Source organism: Pelophylax lessonae, assembly GCF_965119305.1.
Source record: "Pelophylax lessonae genome assembly, chromosome: 1".
In the NCBI taxonomy this organism is placed as follows: Eukaryota; Metazoa; Chordata; class Amphibia; order Anura; family Ranidae; genus Pelophylax; species Pelophylax lessonae.
The window spans coordinates 607,297,412-607,324,007 of NC_138768.1; the positions used below are offsets into that span (position 1 = coordinate 607,297,412).

General features: G+C 45.0%; 1 protein-coding gene across 3 annotated transcripts in view; it reads left to right on the plus strand.

The window, feature by feature from the left end:
* AIMP1 (aminoacyl tRNA synthetase complex interacting multifunctional protein 1) overlaps positions 1-26,596 on the plus strand; it is a 135,259-nt gene that overhangs the window by 42,334 nt on the left and 66,329 nt on the right. For 2 of the 3 annotated variants that reach the window (XM_082256986.1, XM_082256984.1), the window contains one exon: positions 25,423-25,556. In XM_082256986.1, the coding sequence (XP_082113112.1) occupies positions 25,448-25,556 (109 nt within the window). In that variant the 5' untranslated portion in view covers positions 25,423-25,447. Of the gene's footprint in view, positions 1-10,260; positions 10,406-25,422; positions 25,557-26,596 lie in introns of those variants that run through there. The other variant, XM_082256985.1, reaches the window with a different exon arrangement.

Genomic DNA, 26,596 nt, shown 5'->3' on the forward strand with positions numbered 1-26,596 from the left:
ATCTTTGTAATAATACAATGATACAACATCCTTTTTATAACTCTTAGGGCTCTTTCACACGGGCGTTCCTTTTTTTTTTGCCCGATCAGGTCCTTTTTTTTTTTTGTAACGGACACGGATGACACTTGTGTCATCCGGTCCGTATGTCCGTTTTTCATCCCATCCATTTGCGGATGAAAAACTGACATAATGCATGTCTATGTAAAAATGGATGTCTGCGGATGACACCACTGACATCCGTTTTTGCTTCAGTTCCGTTTTTTGAAAGGAAGAAAAAATAGGGTTCTCCTCCGTTCAAAAAAACTGAACTGAACTGAACTGACAAAAAACGGATGTCAGAGGATGATCATCCTTTGACATCCGTATTTACATAGAGATACATTATATCCGTTTTTCATCTGCAAACGGATAGGATGAAAAACGTTTATACGGAACGCCCGTGTGAAAGAGCCCTTACTTTCATTTTTGCCCTTTCTTCTTTGGGTTCGACATCTTTGTCATCTTAATTAGCCAGACTGGCATGATAAAACACCCATCAATGCAGATGAGCTTTAATTCATCCTAGTTTAAAAGGCATGCCAAGTATTTACACTAAGCTGCAATGTGGATGGTTGAGAGCCGGTTCACACTTCTGCGTGTGCCGGGTTCGCATGTCATGTCGGAGCGCACTGCTCCGACATGACATGCGATCAGCTGTGCGGTGCGAGTTTAGCCATACAGTTTGTATGGCTAAATTCGCACCGCACCCGCAGCAAAGACGCACAGGAGGCATTTTTGCTGCCGCATCAGGATCGGATCGCACAGCGGTTCACACTTGTGCGATCCGATCCTGTGCGAACTGCACGATCGCACTGCGATATGCGATCAAACTGGGGGTGTCGTTAAGATTACATTGACACCCCCAGCGGATCGCATATGGCAGTGTGAACTGCCGGGGGTGCGTGTGCGATGCGGGAACAGGCTGCGAATTCGCAGCCTTCCCGCATCGCAATAGTGTGAACCGAGCCTCAATGTTCATTCTGAAAAAGCAGGCAGGCAGGTAAGAAACATTTATTGCAGAAGAGGCATACAGAGTCTCTTCTACAATAAGGCCCCAATCACACTTGCCCAATTTGAAAACATTGGCAGAATCTCAGGTTTCTGCCAGCTTATTCAGAATTTTGTAAAACAGACCCTATATGATGCATTTGTCATGCTTGCCTCCACACCACCTTTGGTGTGTTTGTTGTGCACAGAGCAGCCCATTCAAGTGAATGAACTACCCTATGTGTGACCTGCAGAAAAGCATGAAATGCGCGCAAAAAAAAAAGCAAGTGTAAACGCACAATCTCGCTGCCTCAAAACCCACCTGTTAGCAATTTATTTAGTACTATAGTTACCTTTTTAAGCAGACGCAGTTCATAAAGCTGCTTTATAAATGGATCCCAAAGTAATTCCAAATTGTATAAAAGCTGAGTTATGTAGTAAAAAAAAAAGAACAGATTAAAAGCTTGTGTAAAAATAAATTTGTGAAACAATCCTATTTTTCTCTGAAGATCTGATCCAATCCATTACAATGCTGTCACTGCTGATAATGGTAGGTTAGCTGTTTATATTGTAAATGTTAGAAAGCCCGTACTTGAATACTTTGCTTTAACACTTTGAGTAGCCATGTAGTTCTGATCTCAGTTGAACATATCGCATCATTCAAGCTTGAGTAGCTGTAGGGGTTACAGAAATACTTCCTTCGCTTGCTAACTTATCAGACATGTTTCACACCTTCTCTAGTTACTAGTTCAAATAACGGAGTTGATGATTAGTAGCAGTTCTATTTTGGGGCAATGATACGGTAGACCTGGCTTGTCATCAAATAAAATGACCATAGAAGTTTTATTGCTTAGCTACCTTGCAGACTTTGTTGCAGCTTTGTGATGAACAGCCGGTTCAGACAGCATTCCTTAAGCAAAGGTGTAACTAGAACCTTCAGGGCCCCGGTGCAAGAAACAGTGAAGGGCCCCCCTGACCCACTGGTCATGAGGATCTTCCTTCTGAGCGGGGTCTCTTTTTACTTTTGTCGTGGGGCCCTTTATTTCGACCCCGCATTGGGCGCTTTCACATGTTCCGCAATGGACACCCTTCCTGCCGTCTTGAAACCCCCCACAGTGGTAGAATGCCAGGGTCTGGTCACAAGTGCAACCTTTGCGACCCTGGTAGTTCTGCCCCTTGGTGAAATACTCTGCAGTGTTGTGGGATTGTTTGAATACTCTGCAGTGTCGCAACCTTTGCGACCCTGGTAGTTCTGCCCCTTGGTGAATTACTCTGCAGTGTTGTGGGATTGTTTGAATACTCTGCAGTGTCATGGGATGGGGTGGAATGCTCTGCAGTAACATGGGATGTGTGGAATGCTCTGCAGTAACATGGGATGGATAGAATGCCGTGCAGTGTTTCATGGGATGGGTGGAATACTCTGCAGTGTGTCATGGGATGGGGTGGAATGCTCTGCAGTAACATGGGATGTGTGGAATGCTCTGCAGTAACATGGGATGGATAGAATGCCGTGCAGTGTTTCATGGGATGGGTGGAATACTCTGCAGTGTGTCATGGGATGGGGTGGAATGCTCTGCAGTAACATGGGATGGATAGAATGCCGTGCAGTGTTTCATGGGATGGGTAGAATACTCTGCAGTGTGTTATATGATAAATGTAATGCTCTGCAGTGTGTCATGGGATGGGTGGAATGCTCTGCAGTGTGTTATGGGATGGGTGGAATACTCTGTAGTGTGTCATGGGATGGGTGGAATACTCTGCAGTGTGTCATGGGATAGGTGGAATCATCTGCAGTGTGTCATTGGATGGAATGAACACATATATACAAACGAGTATAAACTCACACATACAATCTGCCGGTGCTCCCAGTGCCAGTGCTCGATGGGGAATTTGGTCTGAACGCCTCTATCTACCAGCCGCACAGGCCCTCTGCAGCAGGGGCGGGCCGCAATTTCCACATCTGTAGCTACACCACTGCACTCTAGCAAAAATTGTAAAAGCCTTGAGATGCTAACTGGAGGTATAGCCTATGTGCTCAGTAAGGCTTATGTCAGACGGGTGATCCTGCCGCTGGCGATTTGTAGGATTGCTATCAGGCTGCCTGTTGTACGTACAGAATCGCTCCCTGTGGCAGCAAGTTGTCATTCCCAACGCTAATGATCAGGATTTAGCAGCATTATGGCTAGCGACAGAGTCACATTCCACTGCGTCTGGCTACAGAGTAAGTGGCTTTATAGGAACAGATAGGCAGCCTCTTTATCCTGCTGCTAGCGATTTATCTCTAGTGGCAAAGTCAACCTTCTGACTTAAGCTCAAAGCAGAACTACACTTCTTCTGAGTACCACAAACGAAAAAACTAATTAATTTTTAATATCCAAGCAAACTAATCAATCCATCTACGTTTCCAAGTTTTATTTTGCTAAGAAATTTCTTTGAAAAACACCTAGCATTTCTGGTCCTGGCCATCTTGAGTAAAAGCAGATTATTAATGTACCATTTACTTCCTGGAATCCACTTGCCCTTAGCTCAGGCATGCAGACAGAAGAGTGTGCTTAGCTGAGAAAACCTTTCCTCCTGAAGTCTCCTGGCATGTATTTTCATTATTTGCCTAGGCCTGGAAACCAGGAAGTAACTTAAGAAATGTAAAAAAATGTTTAACCACTTGCCTACTGGGCACTTTTCCCCCTTCATGTACACTGCTGATCACATGGTAAAATGCTGCTGTGATTGACCCTTTTCCCTGGATTTGCGCCAGCGGGCGCGATCATGGGAGAACGCCATATGTTGCCCTCCAAGAACTGGACGACAGCGCTGTAGCCATCATTCGGCTAGTTTGGCTGTACTTCTATGGATCATAGGAGTGCAATTCATTTTGCACTCCTGTGACCTGTTTTCAGCAGAGAGCGGGCTGAAGTCGGGATTCACCAGATGGCTGGTGCTTGTCCTTGCCCCTCCACAGCCTAGCGCTCCAGTGAGTGGGGAGGGAGAAGAGAGCGGGCTGAAGTCTGCATTCACCAGGTGCCTGGTGCTGCTCCCTGCCCTTCCACAGCCCAGCACTTGAGTGAGTGGGGAGGGAGCAGAGAGCTGCAGACTGACAGTCAGCCTCTCTCTGCTTGGGGATCTGTCATAACCGGGCGATCGGCGCAGTTCAATCACTTGGTTCTCAGTGCAGAGTCGCCTGGGGGGGGGGGCAGATGCAGCATCGAACCAATGCTGCATCCACCTAGGTAAGTATATTACTGGAAGAAAAAAAACAAAGCCATAGATCTCTCTTAAAAAAGTAAATGTTGAGTGATGTTCTGTTTTACATCTGATTTTCATCCAGGCGATGTAGTGCGTAGTAAACTCACTCGTTCAGAAGATCAGAGTCAGAAAAACAGTGCGCGCCGGGATGCTTCCGCGTTCCACGGCCGACAACCGGAAGTGACGTTTGACGTCGGAGACTCCGCCCTACGCGTTTCGTCACAATGACGTCAACTGGAGCGGAAGCATCCCGGCGCGCACTGTTTTTCTGACTCTGATCTTCTGAACGAGTGAGTTTACTACGCCGTTTGTGTATGACTGTATGACTCATCTATTCATCATGGGGCCTTCTTCTTTCCATGTGAGCACTTAGGGCATCCGCCGCTGACCCATGATTGCTCGCCCACTACGGAGAGGAATCCCCCCATATACCAGCATACAGGTTGTACAACCATTAACGCCACCCAGTGGCCACTCGTGGACTTTACCTATCCACATTTCTTCACCATTTTAAAACACAGTGTATGTGGCACAAATATCAGTTTATTTGTAACCTGTTCACACACTTGTGGTTGTGGGTTAATTTTTTCACGGTATTAGTTTTTTATTTTCTGTGTTTATTGTTTTATGTGAATAAATACCTGGTCCCACATCTATATATTTTGAATTCTTCACTCCTTTATTTTATGACACTGCACTATCTGTGGGTCACCCAACCCATATATCCCCCTTCACGTCACTAGGGGCACTATATATGTTTTTATTTATTTGTTTCAAAGGTAGCACCATCATCAATCTTCACATTCCTTTTATCACTTTTTACCTTTACACCTAAGGTTTGATTGGGGCAGCTTACACCTTTATTTGTGTTTTCGTCCTCCCAACATATATTTAAGTCCATAGCGCTGGCCATATTCTCTTTACTATTAGGGAAATGTAAGTGCATAGGCTCCAATACCCAAACTGATATCTTTGGGCTCAAATCACACTGCAAAGTATCGCATGTGAACAGGAATGCAGTGCGATTCCTGTCTGAATTGCATGCGGTTTTCTGCACCACTTCTGTGTTAACCCAGGCTTGTCCTAATGATTTCAGCCTGGTTTCACACAGGAGCAGTGCGGGAAACCACTTGCGATACAGACAGAAATTACATCGCATTCCTGTTCAAATTGCATGCGATTCTTTGCAGTTTATTTTGACTGAAAGTATCATTGTGAGGTAAATGATCTTGAGGAAAGATCAAATACTATTTATTTTATTTTTTGAGCACTAAAGTCACTATTTGCTCTGGACTATTTATTTATTTTATTATTGCATTTTATTCCACCATTGTTTTAGGCTCAGTTCACACTGGGCACGACTCCTTACTACTTCGGGGGTGACTTGTGCATTCCCATGCACCACGACTTCGGAGCGACTTGCAGGGACTTCACATAATGGAAGTCTATGCAAGTCGCTCCGAGATCGCCCCAAAATAGTAGAGGACCCTTTTTCTAAGTCGGACCGACTTGTGTCCCTCCTATTAGAACTGGTCCTGTAGCAGTCAATGGACCGCGAGGGAGCGCGACTCGTCAGGCTGACAAGTCGCGCTAGTGTGGATCGACTCTTATTGTGCTTGGTTTTAGAAGTTTTTTAGTCACTATTCACATTTGCACCATATTTGCACCTATTGTATTACCTACTGGGAGTTTCTTTATTATTTATATGTATATCATCTACATTTAATTGATTCACTCGATATAAATGTTTGATACCGTACACTCATCATAGAGACGGATACGTATACCAATATCCACCAGTTATCATAGCAAGCGCTGTATTTGATCTTTCCTCAAGATCATTTACCTCACAGTATACGTTTATTGTACAGCAGCTGCATCCCTATTTATTTAATTTATTTAGCAACAATTAATTTTAGGCACAGAGGCATCAGCACCTTACCCCATTTTAGTCCCTTGGCGCGAGGAATATACTTTGTATATTTTTCTATATATGAAAGTATCATTACTAAACCCTACTGCTTAGTTTTACTGTGGAAGTCAGATCTTTACCTGGATACTTGCTTGGAATTGTTCACATTGTTTAAAAGGAATATATAGTGTTTTCCTATACAGCTTCTTTATTATTTTTAGGACTAGAAAACATTTAAATTTTTTCCCAGTATAGTATATTTAAATTATTACTTGGGTGTATCTTTTTACTAGTTGCAACCAGCAGGCGGGGCACTTGAAGCAGCTTGCCTCTTCTGTATTTTATAATGAATTATGGGAATAAAAAAACAAACATTCATACTGACCTCAATAGGGCTCTTTCACACGGGCGGTCCGATCAGATCCGCCTGTCAGTTTTTTTTAGGCGGATCTGATCGGATGCCCCATTCAGTCCTATGGAGCAGCGGATGTCAGTGGTGACATGTCCGCTGCCATCCGCATCCGATCCTGTCCGTGAAATCCAGACGGATGGAAACCCTATTTTCCATCCGTCCTGGGGATCGGATCGGATGAGAGCGGACAGGCGGTCCTCTCTCCTCCGATTCCCCATAGAGAGCAGCGGGAGCTGTGACACCTCCCTCTCCGCACTGCAAGCGGAGACGGAGCTGTCATCCGCCGGATCGCGGATCGATCCCCGCTGAGCAGCACGGATCCGCCTACGGAGGCGGACCGTGTGAAAGAGCCCTTAGTGTGAAACTGCAGCTGTCCCACCTAGCTCTAAGCCAGAGAACTGAGCGATTACATGAGTGCTGATCACTGAGATCTCAGTGTTTTCAGAGTAGAGAGCAGTGGCTGTCGGTCTCTTTGCTCTGCCCTGTCAGTGCTCAATGGGAGCACCAGGCTGGAGAGCGGGCAGGCAGCTGGCTTTGGCTTTCAGCTGTGCACCAGCTGTCAATCAGATAGCTAGGTGCATCCCAACAACATGGCTGGCATCCCTCCGAGCCTGAGGCGGTGTACTCCTTTGACCCAGAAGCTTTGGCCATACTCTTCTCCATACTTTTAATGCTGTACTGTGAATAGCTTCCCCCCAGCTTTTATAGTTTGGCAGAGGCAGTCATAAAGTGAGTAGGCTTTGTTGGGCTCTTATTAGAGCAGGTAAAGTGTATAAACCGTCATTGATCATAGAGATTTTCCCGGCAGCACAGTAGCAGCAAAAGGGTTGCTGGTTGGAATCCGAACCACGACACTACCTGCCTGGAGTTTGCATGTTCTCCCTGTGCCTGCATGGGTTTCCTCCGGGTACTCCGGTTTTCTCCTGCACTCCAAAGACATGCTGGTAGGTTAATTGGCTCCTGTATAAATTGTCCCTATTATGTGTATGTTAGGGACCTTAGATTGTAAGCTCCTTGAGGTTAGGGACTGATGTTGAATGTATATGTAAAGTGCTGCGTAAATTGACGGCGCTATATAAATACCTGAAATAAATACTTTTTCCCCTATTTTTTTAAGAGCTATGACAAGAACTTTCATTGCTTAAATGGATCATTATTGCTTATTCATTAATTCTTACACTGCCCATTAATCGCATGTACATTTTGAGTGTAAATGCATTCTACTGGCTAGAATATTATTTTATTCTGGCCGCTGGAATACAGTTACGAGCATACATGCACGTGTAATGGTTTTGCACAGAGCAGCCCTGATGTTCCCTTTTCTAAGGTTCCTCGCCGGTGCTCCTGGCCCCTTGCTCCTGCCGAGAGCCCTCACAGCATGCAGCTTGCTATGGGGGCACCCGAGCAGGCTCACTCCCAAGCCGCTGCTCTGTGTGTCCATTCAGACACAGAGCCATGGTTCTGCCCTGCCCCCTTTCTCTCTCTCTCTCCTCATTGTCTCACTGACTTTGACAGCAGCAGGAGCCAATGGTGCAAACTGCCATCTCAGCCAATCAGGAGGGAGAATCCCCAGAGAGCCGAGGCTCTCGTGCACATCACTGGATCGAGATGGGGCACAGGTAAGTATTAGCGGGGGGCTGCTGCACACAGAAGGTTTTTTATCTTAATGCATAGACCTCATTAAGGTAAAAAAATCTTCTACCTTTGAGAACCACTTTAATATTCAACGCAAACTCATCCATCCATGTCTCCATGCTTTTTTTAAGTGAAGAAATCAAGTAATCACTTTGAAAAACTTCCTCCTAGCTATGGGCATCTTGAGTAAGGGCAGATGATTAATGTAGCAGTGATGTCCTGAAATCCCTCCTTTAGCTCAGGCATGCAGACAGAAGGGTGTACTTAGCTGAGGAAACTGATCCTCCCTTCCTCCCTATTAAAAAAAAAAATGAAGACTCCTGAGATGTATGACATCATTTTGGCCTAGTCCAGAAACCAGGAAGCAACTGAAGAAATGTAAAAAAAAAAAAAGGTTAAAAGATGTAAATATAATATACTTTGTGATTTACTAATAGCAGCGGCATAGGGAATAAAAACAGTCAATGTTGACTAATTTAGGGCCTGTTCACACTAGATGCTGTGCGAATTCATAGCCAATTCACTGCATATCAGCACCGCATCAAAATCGTAACCTGTTCATGCAAACTGATTGCAGAGTGTATGTTGACGACACCCTGCAATCGGTTTGCAAAACGCAGCATGATTTGCAGAATTGGATCATGTGGGTTTGAACACCCATGCGATCTGATTCTGGTGTGGCCAAAAAAGAGTCTGAATGCGATGCAAATTCAGCCATACAGTTTGTATGGCTGAATTTGCATCGCACAGACATTCATGTGATCTTTAGAGGAATCGGGTGCGAATCACATGCGATGTCTGGCTTCGCACTAGTGTGAATTGGTCTTTTACCAAAATCTCCAACCTCGTCACTTCGGGTGTATTTACAGCATCAATAATTGGAGATTTCGAAGAGTTGCCATTTTCACAGACCACTGGCAGCCAATGCACTATGGTACACGCTACAATGAGTGGATATTGTTAGTCCGCCCACTATTAACCAAACGAGTTGTATAAAGTACTCAAAACCCATACTTGAGTAGAAGTGGAAGTGCTCAATCAAAAAGTGACTTGAGTAGAAGTGGAAGTGCTCGATCAACAAGTGACTTGAGTAGAAGTACTAAAGTATTCAACATTTGTTGTACTTAAGTATTGCAAGTAGTTTTTTTTTAAATTTTGCTACTCAAGTACTGAAAGTAAAAGTACCAGTAGTTTTGAAAAAAAAATTGCTACTCAAGTACTGAAAGTAAAAGTACAAGTACTGTGTTATGTAGTTATTAAAGAAAGAAGTCAAAAGTTTGAACATCATATTGTTTTTTTATTATTTCAAATGCAGCTTTTATTTATACATACAGTAGCATTTATTTTCGTATGCGCTGATAATGCACATGTTTTGAGCTTCATGAAACCTACCATCTACTGTTCTGGCAGTGGTAATTTTTATAATTGTAACGAGTAACTATGCAGCACAAAAAAAAAAAATTGGAGTAGAAGTACTGAAATCATTGAAAAAATGTAGTGAAGTAAAAGTGGAAGTAGGAGAAAAAATTCTACTCTAGGAAAGTACAGATACCGCCTTTCGGTACTTAAGTACAGTAGTGAAGTAGTTCTACTTAGTTACTATACATCTCTGTTAACCAACAATATGGCCACCTCCAAGAGTGGCCACAACTTTTTTCCTCCTTACCCGATGTTCTGTGAAAAGAGGCAACTGGTCCTGTACCATATAGTGTATCGGCTGCCGGTGGACTGTGAAAACAAAAAATCTTCTAAATCTCAAATTATTGCTGCTGTAGAGTCACTGGAAGTGTCCTGGTTGGAGATTTTGGCGAGTTGGGAGTTGTCGGCCGAACACCGGCCCTGAATTTAGTTCCATTTTAAAACAATCTAACTTTGTCTTTCACTTTGTTTCTTGGGATGGTCAAAGTTACGACAGCTGTGAAATGTACTGCATGTGAGCACAACTTGTGTTGTCTTCTATTTTTCTAGTGGGGTTTGGGATGTCACTGACATGAGCAGATTAGGTCCAGCTAGGCACAAGTGCTGTCTGTTCTCAGATGACTGAGAGATCAGAGCAGGCTAAAGAATGTCACCCCTTGAGTGACAGGAACCAGTTGCTGCAAGCTTCAGAAGAACTCAGTCCCATTCCAAATAGTCTTCCTTCCCCCTCCGTCAGAAACTCTGCTCTGCGGTTCAAGGTAACGCATATCTTTTGTTTTGTGGATAGTCTGTTGTCTTTAACACAAGGATGAAAAAATTGTCTGAAATACTGGCACGATCTGGTTCATAGAAATTTGTATTTTATTGTTGTACACAAAAGCTACAGGCTTCTATTCTGCATCTGCGGCAGTTTCTGGACAGTTATCATTGCACATTATGGAAGAGATTCTAAAGTCTTCTCAGATTTCTGGTTGTTAATGTTTGCTGCTGAAGAGCCTCTAATACATGTTCAGGTTCTATACAGTTGCTAGTTTTACAGCTTCTTCATTAATAACATTTGGCTTCCTCTTTGCTGCATGATTGATCACTAAACCATGTGCTGCTTGTGGGACCTTTACTCCTATCCTCTCAAACACACAGTAAAATACTTAGCAAAATGTTGCTAATAATCATGGTATCATGATTTATTAAGTACTATTGCTGTCATTTTTAGGTATACTATTACCGACTGTGTAATATAGCACTTTGGCTTTGTTAAATGTAATTTGGTCTTCTATCTGCTGTCTATTTCCAAACATGTGCTTCTTGTCCTTAACCACCTTCATCCCTCTCAGAGATGGCAAATACAGTTCCTGTTAACATTTTATACCATTGTTAAAATGTTACATTCCATATGCTTGTACTTGTAAATGTTTTAAATAACAAAAAAAAGGAAACCCTGTTTAGCAGTATTGTTTTTCTAACACTATATTTATTAACCACTTAAGCCCCGGAAGATTTTACCCCCTTCCTGACCAGGGCCTATTTTGCAATTCGGCACTGGGTGATTTTAACGGACAATTGCGTGGTCGTGCGACACTGTACCTAAACGAATTTGACGTCCTTTTTTTCCCACAAACAGAGCTTTCTTTTGGTGGTATTTGATCACCTGTGCGATTTTTTTGATCATGCGCTATAAACAAAAAAAAAAGCGTCAATTTTGCAAAAGTAACAATATTTTTCACATTTTTTTTATAAGAAATTCCCCCAAAAAAATGTAAAAATCAATTTTTTAACATTTTAGCCCAATTTTTTTTACCATATGTTTGGTAAAAAAAAATCGCAAAAAGAGTATTATGATTGGTTTGCGCAAAAGTTATTGCGTTTACTAACTAAGGGAAAGATTTTTGTCATTTTTGTTTTTTTTTTTTAACGCGTAATGGCGGCGATCTGCGATTTTTTTTTTTTTTTTTTCGCGGGACTGCGACATTGCGGCGGACAGATCGGACCCTTGACTGACATTTTTGACACTTTTGGGGTTACCAGTGACATTACTGCAGTAATCAGTGCTATACATATGCACTGTTACTGTAAAAATGACACTGGCAGTGAAGGAGTTAACTTTATTGGAGAGGGAGGGGTTAAGTGTGTCCCTAGGGGCTTGTTTCTAACTGTGATTGGCTGTGGCTACTAGTGTAAGAACAGAGATCAACAGTCCTACATAGTAGAACCGTGTGATCTCCATTCTTACACAGGGAAGACTGACAGGCGGCTTTGTTTACATGACCGCGCGGGAGCGCGCCTCCGGCTGCACGCGCGCTCCCTAGAGCCTCACAGGCTAGCGACGTAGCCCTACGTCACTTTGCCTGTGAGGGGCTGACTGCCGACGTAAATCGTTGTGCGGCGGTCGGCAAGCAGTTAATTATCTGAAAGATTAACATCAAAATTAGCTATCTGCTTGCTGACCACCTAACATAGATATGCAGTGGCAAAGTGGCCTCCCTGCGCTAGATCACGTACCTAGTGTGATTAGTTACAGCACAAGCCGGTCAGAGGGTCTCGGCCAATGATTGCCTGCCAGCACCCGCTGATCAGCTCATTGATTCACAGAACAGAGCTCTGTGATTTGTAAACAATACAGAGCTTTGTTCACTGACAGGGGATCTTGCTGTTTTTTTTTTTTTTTTATTCCCTGCTAAGCATGGGGAAAAAACCAACAAGATCCTTAGGCTGGCCATACACTATACAATTTTCTTATTCAATTTCCTTTAGATTTACCTTAAACTATGTAGTGCAAGGGCCTGCCTGACTGCATACAAATTGAAAGTGTTTAGGTTTGACCCTATATTACATGGTTTTGGTAAATCTAAAGGAAAGTTGAACAAGAAAATTGTATAGTGTATGGCCAGCCTTAGTAAAAGCAGCATATATCACACACATTACACATAGTTAGGCACACATTTAACCCTTTTATCACCCTTGATGTTAACCCCTTCCTACCCAGTGTCATTAGTACAGTGATAGTGCTTATTACTACTGATCACTGTGGTAATGTCACTGGTGAGGTCAGTGGAAGTTTGTCAGTTAGTGTCAGATTGTCTTCTGCACTATCGCAGTCCCGTTTATAAGCCGCTGATCGCCGTCATTAATAATGTAAACAACAAAATTAGAAAAAAAAAAAGCATTTATACAATAGTTTGTTGTATATGCTATAACTGTCACACAAATCAATCAATATACACTTATTGGGATTTTTTTTATCAAAGAGCAGAATACATTTTGGCCAAAATTTATATCAGTGTATACCTATTAGTGCCACCTCATCAGTCCCTATCAATGCCTACTCATCACTGCCCATCACTGCAGATTCACCAGCGCACATCAGTGAAGGAGAAAAATTACCTATTTGCTAAATTTTAAAACAAGTTATGAAAAACTTTTTTTTTAATTGTTGGTCTTTTTTTGTTTATTTAATAAAAACCCAGTGGTGATCAAATACCAGTAAGCCCCCGTTCACACTGGGGCGACCTGTGAGGCGACCTAGTCGCCTCACAGGTCGCCGTAGGTCGCCTGCCATACAGAAGCTATGGACCCGTTCTAATAGGAGCGACACAAGTCCCTCCGACTTAGAAAAAGGGTCCGGAGCTTCTTTGGGGCGACCCGGAGCGACCTGCATAGACTTCAATGTTATGAAGTCCGTACCGTCCGCTCCGAGGTCGCGGGGCGCGCAGCGCGCCGCGACCTGTGAGGTCGCCCGGCAAAGTCCGGTCGCTGCAATGTGAACGGGGCCTAAAAGAAAAATCTATTTGTGTGAAAAAAATTATATACATTTTGTTTAAGTACAGTGTTTCCTGACTGCGCAATTGTCGGTTAAAGTAGCGCAGTGCTGAATAGCAAAAAAAAAAATGGCCTGGTCATGAAGGTGGTAAAATCTTCTGGAGAGCAAGTGGCTATACGTTTTTTTCATCTATCTTGTGTGATTTGTATTATTTCTATTTTTACCAGTTTGTTTTCTGTCATACTAAGTCCCCGTTTACACTAAGGCGACCTGTGAGGCGACCAGGTCGCCGTAGGTCGCCTTCCATAGGGAAGCTGTGGACCCGTTCTAATAGGAGCGACAGAAGTCGCTCCGACTTAGAAAAAGGGTCCAGAGCTTCTTTGGGGCGACCCGGAGGCGACCGCCATAGACTTCAATGTTATGAAGTCCGTGGCGGCCGCTCCGAGGTCACGGCGCGCTGCTCGCACCGCGACCTCGGAGGTCGCCCTCCCGAGTCGGATCGCCCCTATGTGAACGGGGCCTGATTGTTATGTTTTTGTAGAACAGTTGTGTGTAGTTGTAAGACAATTTTAAACTGATATTTTTAGGTATCTTGGAAAAAGGTTTTAACCACTTAAGCCCCGGAAGATTTTACCCCCTTCCTGACCAGGGGTTTTTTTGCAATTTTTTACTGCGTGACTTTAACGGACAATTGCGCGGTCGTGCGACGCTGTACCTAAACGAATTTCACGTCCTTTTTTTCCCACAAACAGAGCTTTCTTTTGGTGATATTTGATCACCTGTGCGATTTTTTTGATCACGCGCTATAAGCAAAAAAAGAGCGTAATTTTTGCAAAAATAACCATATTTTTCACTTTTTTTTATATGAAATTCCCCCCCAAAAAAATGTAAAAATCTAAATTTTTTAACATTTTCGGCCATTTTGTTTTTACGCTACCTATGTTTGGTAAAATAAAATCGCAAAAAGCGTATTTTGATTGGTTTGCGCAAAAGTTATCGCGTTTACTAACGAAGGGAAAGATTTTTGTCATTTTTGGTGTTTTTTTTTTAACAAGTAATGGCGGCGATCTGCGATTTTTTTTTTTTGCGGTACTGCGACATTGCGGCGGACAGATTGGACCCTTGACTGACATTTTTGACACTTTTGGGGGTACCAGTGACATTACTGCAGTAATCAGTGCTATATATATGCACTGTTACTGCAAAAATGACACTGGCAGGGAAGGGGTTAACAGTATTGGACAGGGAGGGGTTAAGTGTGTCCTAGGGGCGTGCTTCTAACTGTGTAGGGACATTGCTATTGGTGTAAAAACAAAGATCAACGGTTCTACATAGTAGAACCGTCTGATCTTCATTTTTACACAGGGAGAACTGACAGGCAGCTTGTTTACATAAGCCGCTCGGTCTTTCTCCTGCTGTACCGGCGATCGTAGTGTGACCGGCGGACATCGGGTCCGCCAGTCACACTCCCGCACTCCTCCGTGAACGAGCCGAGGCGGGCGCGCGCCTCGGCGGGCGCGCTCGCCCGCTATTGGCTCTAGAAGGAGTGACAGGCGAGCGACATAGACCTACGTCACTCTGCCTGGCCGGGGCTGACTGCCGCAGTAAATATACTGTGAGCAGTCGGCAAGCGGTTAAAGCCTCCACCTTTTGTAGATGAAGGTTGAAATCTGCTAAAGCCCACAATACTGATGTGTGTTTTGTATCTCAAAAAGTGCATAGACTAATTCTTGGCACACTATACTTTCTTAGATCTGCTGCACAAATCCATCTTGTGCATGAATTATAACCCCATACAAACTGGGCATTTAGCCCCAATGCTTGAGGCTCCAAAGTTTAGATGCCAGGTGGGGCAAGGTGGGAGCACAGGTGCGCCATTCAGTACTGCCAGCAGCCTGTCAAACTCTGAGAGGCTGACAGCTGTTGCAGCTGGACGAATGCCCAGAATGCAAGGAATCTGTGTTCCAGGCATTCATCCTTGGGTGCATGTATGGGCACACTATTTGTTAGTACTGCCAGGTTCACCGTCCAGCTGCAGCAGCTGGCAGGCTCTCATAGAGTTTGAAAGGCTGCTGGCAGTGGGGCTAGATGGTGCATCTTTGTCCTCCAACCAAACCTAAACCTCTTTTTTTTTTTGGGCCTAAAGGGGAGTGAGGGCTATTATGCACATCATAGTTGGTGAGGTTGAAAAACGACATCAGTCTATTCACTTCAACGTGTGTGTGCGTGCGTGCATGCATTTACTTTTAACCCTACATTGTATACCCATGTATGTTGTGGTCTTTAAGGTGCCCATCTAATTGTTTTTGAAACTGTCGATGCTCCCTGCTGATACCACTGCTTGTGGAAGAGAATTCCACATCCTTACCACTCTGACAGTAAAGAACCCCTTACGTAGTTTAAGGTTAAACCGCTTTTCTTCTTCTTAGTTTTAGTGAGTGGCCCTGTGTCTTGTTGTATTCCCTTTCTCTGAAAAGTTTGTTCCTTATGCTATGATCACCAGTACAGTATTTGTACATTGATATCATATCCCCTCTCAAGCGTCTCTTCTCCAGAGAGAATAAGTTCAATGCTTGCAGTCTTTCCTCATAGCTGATGTCCTCCATTCCCCTAATTATCTTTGTTGCCCTTCTCTGAGACTTTCTCCAGTTCTAGCACATCCCTTCTGAGTACCGGTGCCCAGAACTGCACGGCATATTCAAGATATGTGGCCGGACCAGAGTCTTGTAAAGTGGGAGAATAATCTCTTTATTTTTGGAGTGAATCCCCTTTTTTATACATGCCAGTATTCTGTTGACTTTGCTTGCAGCGGCTTGGCATTGCATGCCACTGCCAAGGCCTGTTGTCCACTAGGACCCCCAGGTCCTTTTCCATCTTAGTCACCCAGAGTTTCCCCCCCTAGCGAGTAACTTGCGCTCATATTTCTGACACTCAAGTGCATTACCTTACATTTTTCAACATTAAACCTCATTTGCCATGTAGTTGCCCACCCCATTATTTTGTTCAGGTCTGCTTGTAAGGTTACAACATGATGATATTGGCTTGCTTAGCTTTGTATCATCTGCAAATACCGAGATTTGTGCTGGATACCCCATCCTCTAGGTCGTCTATGAATACATCAAGCAGGATTGGTCCCAGGACAGATCCTTGGGGGACCCCACTTTCCACACCTGCCCAATCTGAGTACTCCCCATTTATCACCACCCTCTGGACCTGCCCCTGGAGCCAGTTCTCAATCCAGGTACTCACCCTATGGTCCATACCCACGTACCTTAGTTTGTACAGTAAGCGTTTGTGGGGAACTGTGTCAAAATGCCTTTGCAAAGTCCAGATACACCACATCCACAGGCCTTCCTTTATCTAGATGGCAGCTTACTTCTTCATAGAAGGTTAATAGATTGGTCTGGCAAGAATGATTTTTCATGAATCCATGCTGATTACTACTAATAATACAGTTTTCATTACTAAAGTCTTGTATATAATCCCTTATCATCCCCTCCAAAATTTTGCAGACTACTGATGTTAGGCTAACCGGCCTGTAGTTCCCTGGGATATATTGTATCTTGGCCCTTTTTTAAATATTGGTACCACGTTGGCTTTTTTCCAATCAGCTGGCTCCATACCCATCTGTAGACTATCCATAAAGATCAAGAACAATGGTCTGGCTAGCTTCCTCGTTGATTTATTTATGTTAAGTTTTTCAAGTTTAGTTCTAAATCTATCTTCTGTGAACCATGAGGGTGCTTCCTGAGGTGTATTATTTAATTTAACCTTGAAAGCTGGGTTTGTGTAGTGTTCTTTTGTGAGGACTGAAGAGAAGAATTTATTTAGCACTTTTGCCTTCTCACTGTCCTCTGTGGCCAGATTCCCTTTGTTGTCTTTTATGGGGCCAATGTGTTCTGGTCTTGCTTTCTTACTATTTATATACATAAAGAATTTCTTGGGGTTTTTTTTACTCTCTTCCGCTATATGTCGTTCGTGTTCTATTTTAGCCGCCTTGATTTCGCCTTTACATTTCTTATTGCACTCTTTGTAATGTTGGAATGCTGCCAATGACCCCTCAGCCTTGTATTTTTTGAAGGCCTTTTCTTTAGCATTTTCATGTTGGAGTTTAGCTACCCAGGGTTTCTTTTTGCTCTTTTAAACTTTATTCCCCTTTGGAATGTACTGGCCAATCCCTCTTTTTAGTATGTTCTTAAAGCACTCCCATTTTTCCTCCATGTTCTTTGTTCCTAGGGTTCTATCCCATTTGATATTGTTTTGCAAAGAGCGCAGTTTAGGGAAGTTGGCTCTTTTGAAATTTAGTGTCCTTACATTACACTTGTGTTTCCTATTTCTATGATTTATACTGAAACTAATTGACCTATAGTCACTGTATCCTAAGTTGCCCTGTATTTCTGTATTTGTGATCAGGTCTATATTGTTAGTAATCAGTGGGTCTAGTACCATCAGGGCTTTAACCACTTCAACTCTGGAAGGTTTTACCTTCTCCATGACCAGGTCATTTCTCTTTCGTTCATTGATGGACACAGCTCCCGATCTCCATGATTATTGGGTTATACTTCCCCCTACAGGAGTAGGACACTAGGCAGAAAAAGAATCTGGCTACGCCTATGGGCAGTCCCAGGGGGTAAACTCCTCTCTGCTATAGTTACTCAGTTTTTTTTCTGCATAGTCAGGAGTAAGGACCTAGTTCCTTGCTGAAATTCTTCTCCTGTTTTTTTCCTGTGAGATCTGCAATCAACTGCCGGACTGGGCGACAGGCTGGATGATCTAGATCCTGTGGTCCTGTGATCACCCCAGTCTGGCCAACGAGTATGCACAGACCTCAGTTCCACGCTAGGTTGGCTGCGACATAGCCCCGCTGGACAGGGGCTGGCCTGCAAACTAAACGCCTCGCGAGGTCGCATATGGCCGGGGTCTTGGCCCGAGTCGCAGCATTCCTCCTGGCCGACAGCCCCCCTATTTCGATGAGGTGGTTCTGTCTGGAGCAGTGCCCACCTGGTTCCTGGTATGGCGAGTAGCTGTCCCCCCTCTCCCCCTGAAGGGCTTTGGGGTTGATGTGGGCCCCTCCTTGGGATGGTCGGACCCCCTCCTTCCCGTCAGGCACCCTCCATCTGGCCCCCTATCCTACCCCCCTCCACTTATGCTGGGGCTGTGTGGGTGGTCTGGTCCACATCCTGGGGTGGGCGCAGGGCGCTATGCTGGCGATGGGGACTGGGGGGGGGTGCGCCCCCAGCGACCAGACGATCAGCTGTGCAGGGGGGGGGGTACCTGCCTGGGCCTGTCCTTGAGGCCTAGGGATCCCTCCTGGGTCCCTGGGAGCATCATGGTGCCATCATTTTGCTGTAGCCTGTGTGCTTCTGGCCATTTTGTGGTGGTTTGCCATTGGGAGCCCCTCCTTATCCCCTGGCACTGACTCCTGGATCTTTTCACTTCCTAAATGCCGCATGTGGAGTGCAGATTATCCTGGTGGCTGCAGGATTCTGTTTCTGCTGGGTGGTGAGTCGGGTGGGGTATTCTCCCTCTCTGCTGAAGATCACTTGGTGCTTTGTGCCTGGCACCCGGTGGGGCTGCCAGTGCGGTGGGGATTGTCCCTTTGCAACGTTTTACACTTTTTGTAGGGTCCCCCTGGTGACTCATGGAGTCTTGGAGCACATCTCCCCACCCAATCCCCTCTCTAGGGTTGCAGGGCCCTCTGGGTCCCAACCATCCACCGACGGCGGTCCTGGAGTCCTTTGTGTCTGGGGTGGAGGTGGCTTTCGGACGACAGGCTAGCAAAAAGCACCCCCACCTTCCCCTGCCTCATCGGTCTTATCAGATCCTTAATCTGATTCGGCTGCCGCAGACGTGGGTCACCCTGCTGGGTCTGCGACCACGTGCCTAGAGTACTCAGATACTGAGGATGATTACTCCACATCTGCAACCGCGCACGAAAAGGCGCTGGTGGAAGCACTGATTGTATCTGTGCGTGAGACCTTGAAGATGGAAGATACAGCTTCGACGGAGGCGCAGGTCCTCTTTGGCACTCACAAGCCATCCAGAGCAGAAAAAGTGTTCCTCTCCCTGCCTATTTTGACAGAATTGTTGCTAAAGAGTGGGGATGACCAAAGCGTTCCCTTGGGGTCCCTAAGCGATTTACTAGGCATTATCCCTATGAGGAGTCCCTATATAGCAATGGACTGTTCCACCGGTGGTGGACCCTACGGTTTCCAGATTGAACAAGGCAACCATAGTTTCCGGTTGAAGTCCCTGGCCTTTAAGAATCAGGTTGACAGGAAGTCGGAGGCTATGGCCCGCAATATGTACTCTCTGGCTGGTTCGGCACGGAGGCCGGTATTCACGATCACCCTGGTGTCGCAAACTCTGACAGAGTGGGCTAAGCTTTTACGCCGTGACCTGGAGGGAGAAGACTTTGCTGAGCTGGCAGACCAGCTGGTCCAGGGGCTTAAGTTTATCTGTGATGCCTCTTTGGATGCAGCTCCCCTAGTGGCTCAGCTCGCTGTTTTTTCGGCAGTGGTCCTTCAAGGTGTCTTTTGGCTTAAACGCTGGTCTGCGGACCAGACTTCTAAAAAGCCCTTGACTGATCTCTCCTTTCAGGGGGATCGCCTGTTTGGGGCTACCGTGGATGACATCATTAAAGGTCTCACGGGGGGAAAGAGTTATTTTCTTCTGCAGGCTACTAAGGGCAAGGAACCTCATCGTAGATGTGGGTTTTCCTTCTCGGCTCATAAGAAGTTCTTTTGTCCCTCAGGGTCGACTGACAAGGGCTCGACAAGGGCTTTCAGGGCCTCCTGGAGGATCCAATTGAACCTGGTCTAGCACACCGAGAGCACGCTTCTTCAGACCCGTGGACAAGGCTCTTTCAGCATGAAGGTGCGCCCACTCTCGTATCAGGGTGCGGGGATATCTTCGCTGGTTTCTGGACCCATAGACTTCCCTGGTACAAGACAAGTGGGTCCACAAAGTCATTCGGTCCGGCTACAAGACCTGTTACTTCAAGGGGTAATTGTTCCGGTTCCAACTTCGGAGCGTTTTCAAGGGTTTTTACTCAAACTTGTTTACAGTTCCCAGGAAGAAAGGCAAGGCGTGTCCAATCCTGGACCTCAAGGCGCTGAATTGCTTTGTGCGGGTGCAGAAGTTCAGGATGGAGTCCATTCGCACGGTGGTGGCATCCCTGCATCAGTGGGATTTTCTTGCCTCCTATTGACTTCAAGGATCGCTACCTTCATATTCCAATATGTGCTGGTCACCAGCGCTTCCTCCGCTTTGTCGTGGGAGAGGTGCATTATCAGTTTGTGGCGTTACCCTTTGGTCTTGCCTCTGCTCCTCAGGTCTTCACAAAAGTGTTAGCCCCAGTGTTAGCATTGTTATGCCAATGGGGGAAAGCGGTACTGGGCTACTTGGACAACCTCCTTCTGCAATCGGAGTCTCCTACTGCTCTGGTGGAAAACCTGGAAATCGCCATACAATTTCTGAGAGAGTACAGCTGGATTCTAAATTTTCAGAAGTCTGCTCTGATTCTGTCCACAAATCTGGACTATCTGGGTCTGATTCTGGACTCGGCCTTAGCCAGAGTACTCCTTCCTCTGGACAAACTCCAGGAATTGCATGCTGCAAGCCGTCTCCTGCTGTCCAGCAGATGGTCATCCCTCCGGACTTGCATGCGGGTGCTGGGCCTGATGGTGTCTACCTTTTGAGGTGGTTCTGTTTGCACAGTTCTGTATGAGTTCCCTGCAAAGGGAGATTCTGGCTGAATGGGACAAGACTACACAGTCTCTGGACAATCAGATCCGGCTGAGCCAGGGAACAAAGGAGTGCCTGATATGGTGGCTTCGCTCTCATGCACTTTGGCTGGGCAAATCCTTCCTCCCCTTGTATGGGACAGTAGTCACCACAGATGCCAGCCTGTCTGGCTGGGGAGGCGTCCTCGGGGAAAAATTCTGCTCAGGGAATCTGCACACTGGAAGAGTCCAGACTACCGATCAATGTCTTGGAACTCAGAGTGATGTGACTGTGCCTGGACCAGTGGACGGATCGTCTTCAAGGATGTCCAGTGCGTATTCAATCGGACAATGCCACAGCCGTGGCTTATGTCAGTAACCAAGGGGACACAAAAAGTCCTGGTGGCTCTGGAGGTAGCCGGTGGGCAGAGCGGTTCGTTTCAGCTCTCTCTGCCGTACACATTCCCTGAGTGGAAAACTGGCAGGCGGATTACCTCAGTCGGCAGGCGTTGGACCAAGGGGAGTAGTCCCTTCATCCAGGAGTGTTTCATCAGCTGTGTGTCTGGTGGGGAACCTCCGAGGTGGATCTGTCTCAGCTCAACAGAAAGATGCAAGGGTTTGTAGCTCAATCAAGGGAGCCTCTGGCAGACACCACAGACATGCTGGTGGCCAAGTGGGTTCAGTTTCGGCTGATTTACGCCTTCCCTCCTCTCAAGCTTCTGCCCAGACTTCTACGCATGATCGAGGCAGAAGGGATTCCGGTCGTCTTAGTGGCTCCGGACTGGCCTCGCCAGGCTTGGTACGCCGGTCTGGTGCGGCTGGTCGCCGACGTTCCTTGGAAGCTTCCTCTCAGAGAGGATCTGCTGTCCCAAGGATCAATCTTCCATCCTGTTTACAGTCGCTGGCTTTGACAGCTTGGCTGTTGAACAGCAGGTGCTGATGGATAGAGGTTTATCTGAGTCGGTGATTTCAATGCTGTTAAAAGCTAGGAAATCTACTTCTAGGAAGATCTACCATCGTACGTGAAAGACGTACTTTGCGTGGTGTGACTCTCTTGAGGTTCATCCTCGCTCATTCTCCTTCTCGGTGCCTCAGGTCTTTACCTTCCTTCTATGGGAGGTTGAATAGATATTGGCCTTGAGTCCCATCAAGGACCAGGTGTCGGCTTTGGCGTTCTTCTTCCAACGACCCTTGGCCACACATTCCCTGGTGCGTACCTTTCTTCAGGGGTCCCACAGTGCGGTCTCCGTTGCTGCCTTGGAACCTCAATTTGGTGCTTTCGGTCCTCCAGAAGCCTCCCTTCGGGAGATTCCCTTGCTTATGCTGCCTCAGAAGGTGGGTTTTTTGGTGGCTATCTGCGCACAGGGTGTCTTAATTGGCAGCGTTATCCTATCGTTCACCTTACTTGGTGATTCACAGAGATAAGGTAGTTCTTCGCCCCTGTCCGTCGTTCTTCCCAAAGGTTTTCTCTGATTTTTCATTTGAATGAAGACCTTGTGTTGCTTTCCCTGTGTCCCAGGCCAAAACATCTGAAGAAAATTGCCTTGCATGCCTTGGATGTGGTCTGGAAATTTAGGGTGTACCTGGCAGCTAGGGAGTCTTTTAGGAAATCATACTCACTATTTGTGCTCAGAGAGCGGCCTCGGAAAGGGTTGTCCGCTTCCTCTGCGACCATTTCCAGGTGGATCAGACAGAGAGTTATTCAGGCCTATTCCATCAGGGGTCAGGTTCCCCCTTTCCCTGTCAAGGTACACTGTACTCGGCACTTAGTGCCTCCTGGGCCTTCCGTCTTCCGGCATCAGTGACGCAGGTTTACAAGGCGGCCACCTGGTCGTCTGTGCATACTTTCACAAAGTTCTATAAAATGGATGTGTGAGCATCTGCGGATGCTTCTTTTGGCCGCAAGATTTTGCAGGCTGCGGTTTAGGGGACCTAATGCTCTTTTGAGGGTGTATTTTTTTTTTTTCAGGTGGACTCCAGTTGTTTTTGCTTGAGCTCCTGTTGCCTGGTTGGCTAATGTTTAGCCTTGGGAATTTTTTTGCTGTTCCCACCCCTCATGTTTAACACTGCTTTGTGACGTCCCAGTGGTCATGAAGATCAGGAGCTGTGTCCGTCAATGTACGAAAGAGAAAATGTGATCTTTGACTTACTGTAAAATCCATTTCTCTGATGTTCTTTGACTGGCACAGCACCCACTCCTCTGTGGAGTTGCAATTCTTCTGACACTGCTTGTAACAAAACAGAGTACCTAAAGCAGAGAGAGGGAGTATACCTCCTGGAACTGCCCATAGGCATAGCCAGACTTTTTTTTTTCTGCATAGTGTCCTACTCCTGTAGGTGACAGTATAATCCAATAGTCATGAAGGTCAGGAGCTGTGTCCGTCAATGAACATCACAGAAATGGATTTTATGGTAAGTCAAAAATCTAATTTTTCTACTATTTAGCACTGCGCTACTTTAACTGGTAATGGCGCAGTCCTGCAACACTGTACCCATATTTTTTATTATATAAACAAAAAAAAGACCAAAAATTTTGAAAAATATAAATATTTTTTACTTTCTGCTATTAAACATATCCAATAAAAAAATGTAATTTCTTCATAAATTTAGGCCAAAATGTATTCTGCTGCATGTCTTTGGAAAAAAAAAAATCACAATGATTGTATATTGATTGGTTTGTGTGAAAGTTATAGCATCTACAAACTATGGTCTTTTTATACTGGAATTTGTATTTATTAATTTTTTTATACTAGTAATGGCGGTGATCAACGACTTATGGTGGGACTGTGATAGTGCGGTGGGCAATCTGACACTAACTGACAATGGATGGGAGATTGACTAACTGACATCACCAGTGACACTAATAGAGTGATCAGTGATATTGTCACTGTACTAATGACACTGGCTGGCAAGGGGTCAACCTCTTGGGATAATCAAGGGGTTAAGTGTGTGCCAAACAAGTGTTAATAGTGTTAATGTATGTATTATGTGCTGCTTTTTACTAAAAATCTGTTTGATTCAAAGCAGGGAGAAGTAACAAATAGAGTGTTCCTTCTGTACAAAGCCCTGTGTTGTCCGTCTACACAGGGCTCAGGACTGTAAATGGACACGGCCAATCAGCAGGTCCCGGACATAAATCCGTGTCTATAACGTATGTTCACAGTTCAGCTCTTTGGATGTACTTTGTATGGCCAAAGAGAGAACTGCTAATCACAAGCTGATGCCTTCAGTTGCACCCCTTAGCTTGTGATCCAATTGTTCAGCAGGCTGAGGGCTTGAAAGTAGAGTGATGTGCTTTCACGCAGCGGTCGGCGAGGTCCCCCATGCCTCACTTTCACATGTAAACAATGAAACTGGAAGTGATGAGGATTTCATCACTTCCGGTTTCAGATCCACCATTTCCGGACCAGTACAGCTAGTGGACACATCTAACCAAGCAGATCAGTACTTGGTTAGATGTAGTAAAGGGCTGGGGACATATTGGGGTCTATTAGACCCCTAATGTTTTAAAAAAAGAGTACCAGTCACCTGCCCAATGCTATCACATTGGGGGTTTATTAATTCTTGTAATAGCAATCAAGTAAAAAATAAAAAAAGACCTAAAAGAAGAAAGGTAAAAAAAAATAAAATGACAATAAAATGTATTAAAAAAAAATAAAAAGATCACGGTAACCCAAGTTGTCCCGCATACACGTGCACAAATGTTAATGCACGCCCAGGGTGCCCGTGTATGTGTACACTGCGGCCTCACCACACATGTGATATGTCGCTGCGAACGTCTAAGAACAATAATTCTAGCATAAGGGCTCCTGTTTAACTCTAAACTGATGAGCTATAAAAGCATCACCTATGGAGATTTTTGGGTATTGTAGATTTTTACCATATCATGGGTGGTACACACAATGTTTAAGACACTCAGCATGTTTGGTATTGGAAACTTTTATATCTTACCCAAAAAAAAAAAAGGGGATAGTATATTGTGTGTGCTTTCACTAAAATTCATTTCCTATACTTTTTCCTGAAAATGTGCTTTTAATGAACAGTTGCGTAAATATCATGTGACAAAAAATTTGCAGCTATCATCTTTTTATTCTACAGAGCCTCTGCTTTCAGAAAAAATAAAATGTTCTGGGGATTTGAGTAATTTTATTGCCAAAGATGAAGATTTTTACACGTGTGCACAAAAATGCAAAAAATTTGCTCTAGAGCAGAATTGGTTAAAGAGTTCTTTGGAATATGTTTGCATATGTTACCCCCCAATCGCTTTCTCTACCTAACTTTTTTTTTTTCTCAGGTTTATTGTGCGGTTTCTGGGGAAGATGGCTGCCAATAACCCATCATTGCACAGACTAGAGCAGAGGGCCTCAGAAGCTGACCATGTCATTGAGTATTTGAAACAGCAAGTTGCGCTTCTTAAAGAGAAAGCAAGTAAGAAATATGGCTTGGCTAACTAGAGTCTTCCTTTCTAACAGGTCTTCCTTTGATACATTCTGTCCTCTTTAGGGCTCTTTCACACGGTCCGCCTCCGTAGGCGGATCCGTGCTGCTCAGCGGGGATCGATCCGCCGATGAGTAGTGCAGAGAGGGAGGTGTCACAGCTCCCGCTGCTCTCTATGGGGGATCGGATGAGAGCGGACCGCCTGTCCGCTCTCATCCGATCTGATCCGATCCCTGAATGGATTGAAAAATAGGGTTTCCATCCGTCCGGATTTCACGGACAGGATCGGATACGGATGGCAGCGGGTGTCAGCGGAGGTGTCTCCGCTGACACCCGCTGCCCCATAGAGCTGCATGGAGGATCCGATCAGATCCACCTAAAAAACTGACAGGCGGATCTGATCGGACCACCCGTGTGAAAGAGCCCTTATTGTAGACACATTACTTGCATTTATTTTTATTTTTTTTTAAAGATCTGGTTATTAAGTTTTATCATTGCTTGCATTTTATTGTACAGTGCATCCGGAAAGTATTCACATCGCTTCACTTTTTCCACATTTTGTTATTTTACAGCCTTATTCCAAAATGGATTAAATTCATTATTTTCCTCAAAATTCTACAAACAATACCCCATAATGACAACATAAAAGAAGTTTGTTTGATATCTTTGCAAATTTATTAAAAATAAAAAACTAGAAAGATTCACAGCCTTTGCCATGACACTCAAAATTGAGCTCAGGTGTATCCTGTTTCCACTGATCATTATTGAGATGTTTCTACAACTTGAAGTCCACCTGTGGTAAATTCAGTTGATTGGACATGATTTGGAAAGGCACACCCCTGTCTATATAAGGTCCCACAGTTAACAGTGCATGTCAGAGCACAATCCAAGCCATCAAGTCCAAGGAATTGTCTGTAGACCACTGAGACAGGATTGTATGGAGGCACAGATTGGACCATAAATTATAATGGTCAAATGAGCTTGAGCAGGCAGGTGGATAAGGATGATCATCACAGGTGGAAGAGTTGACA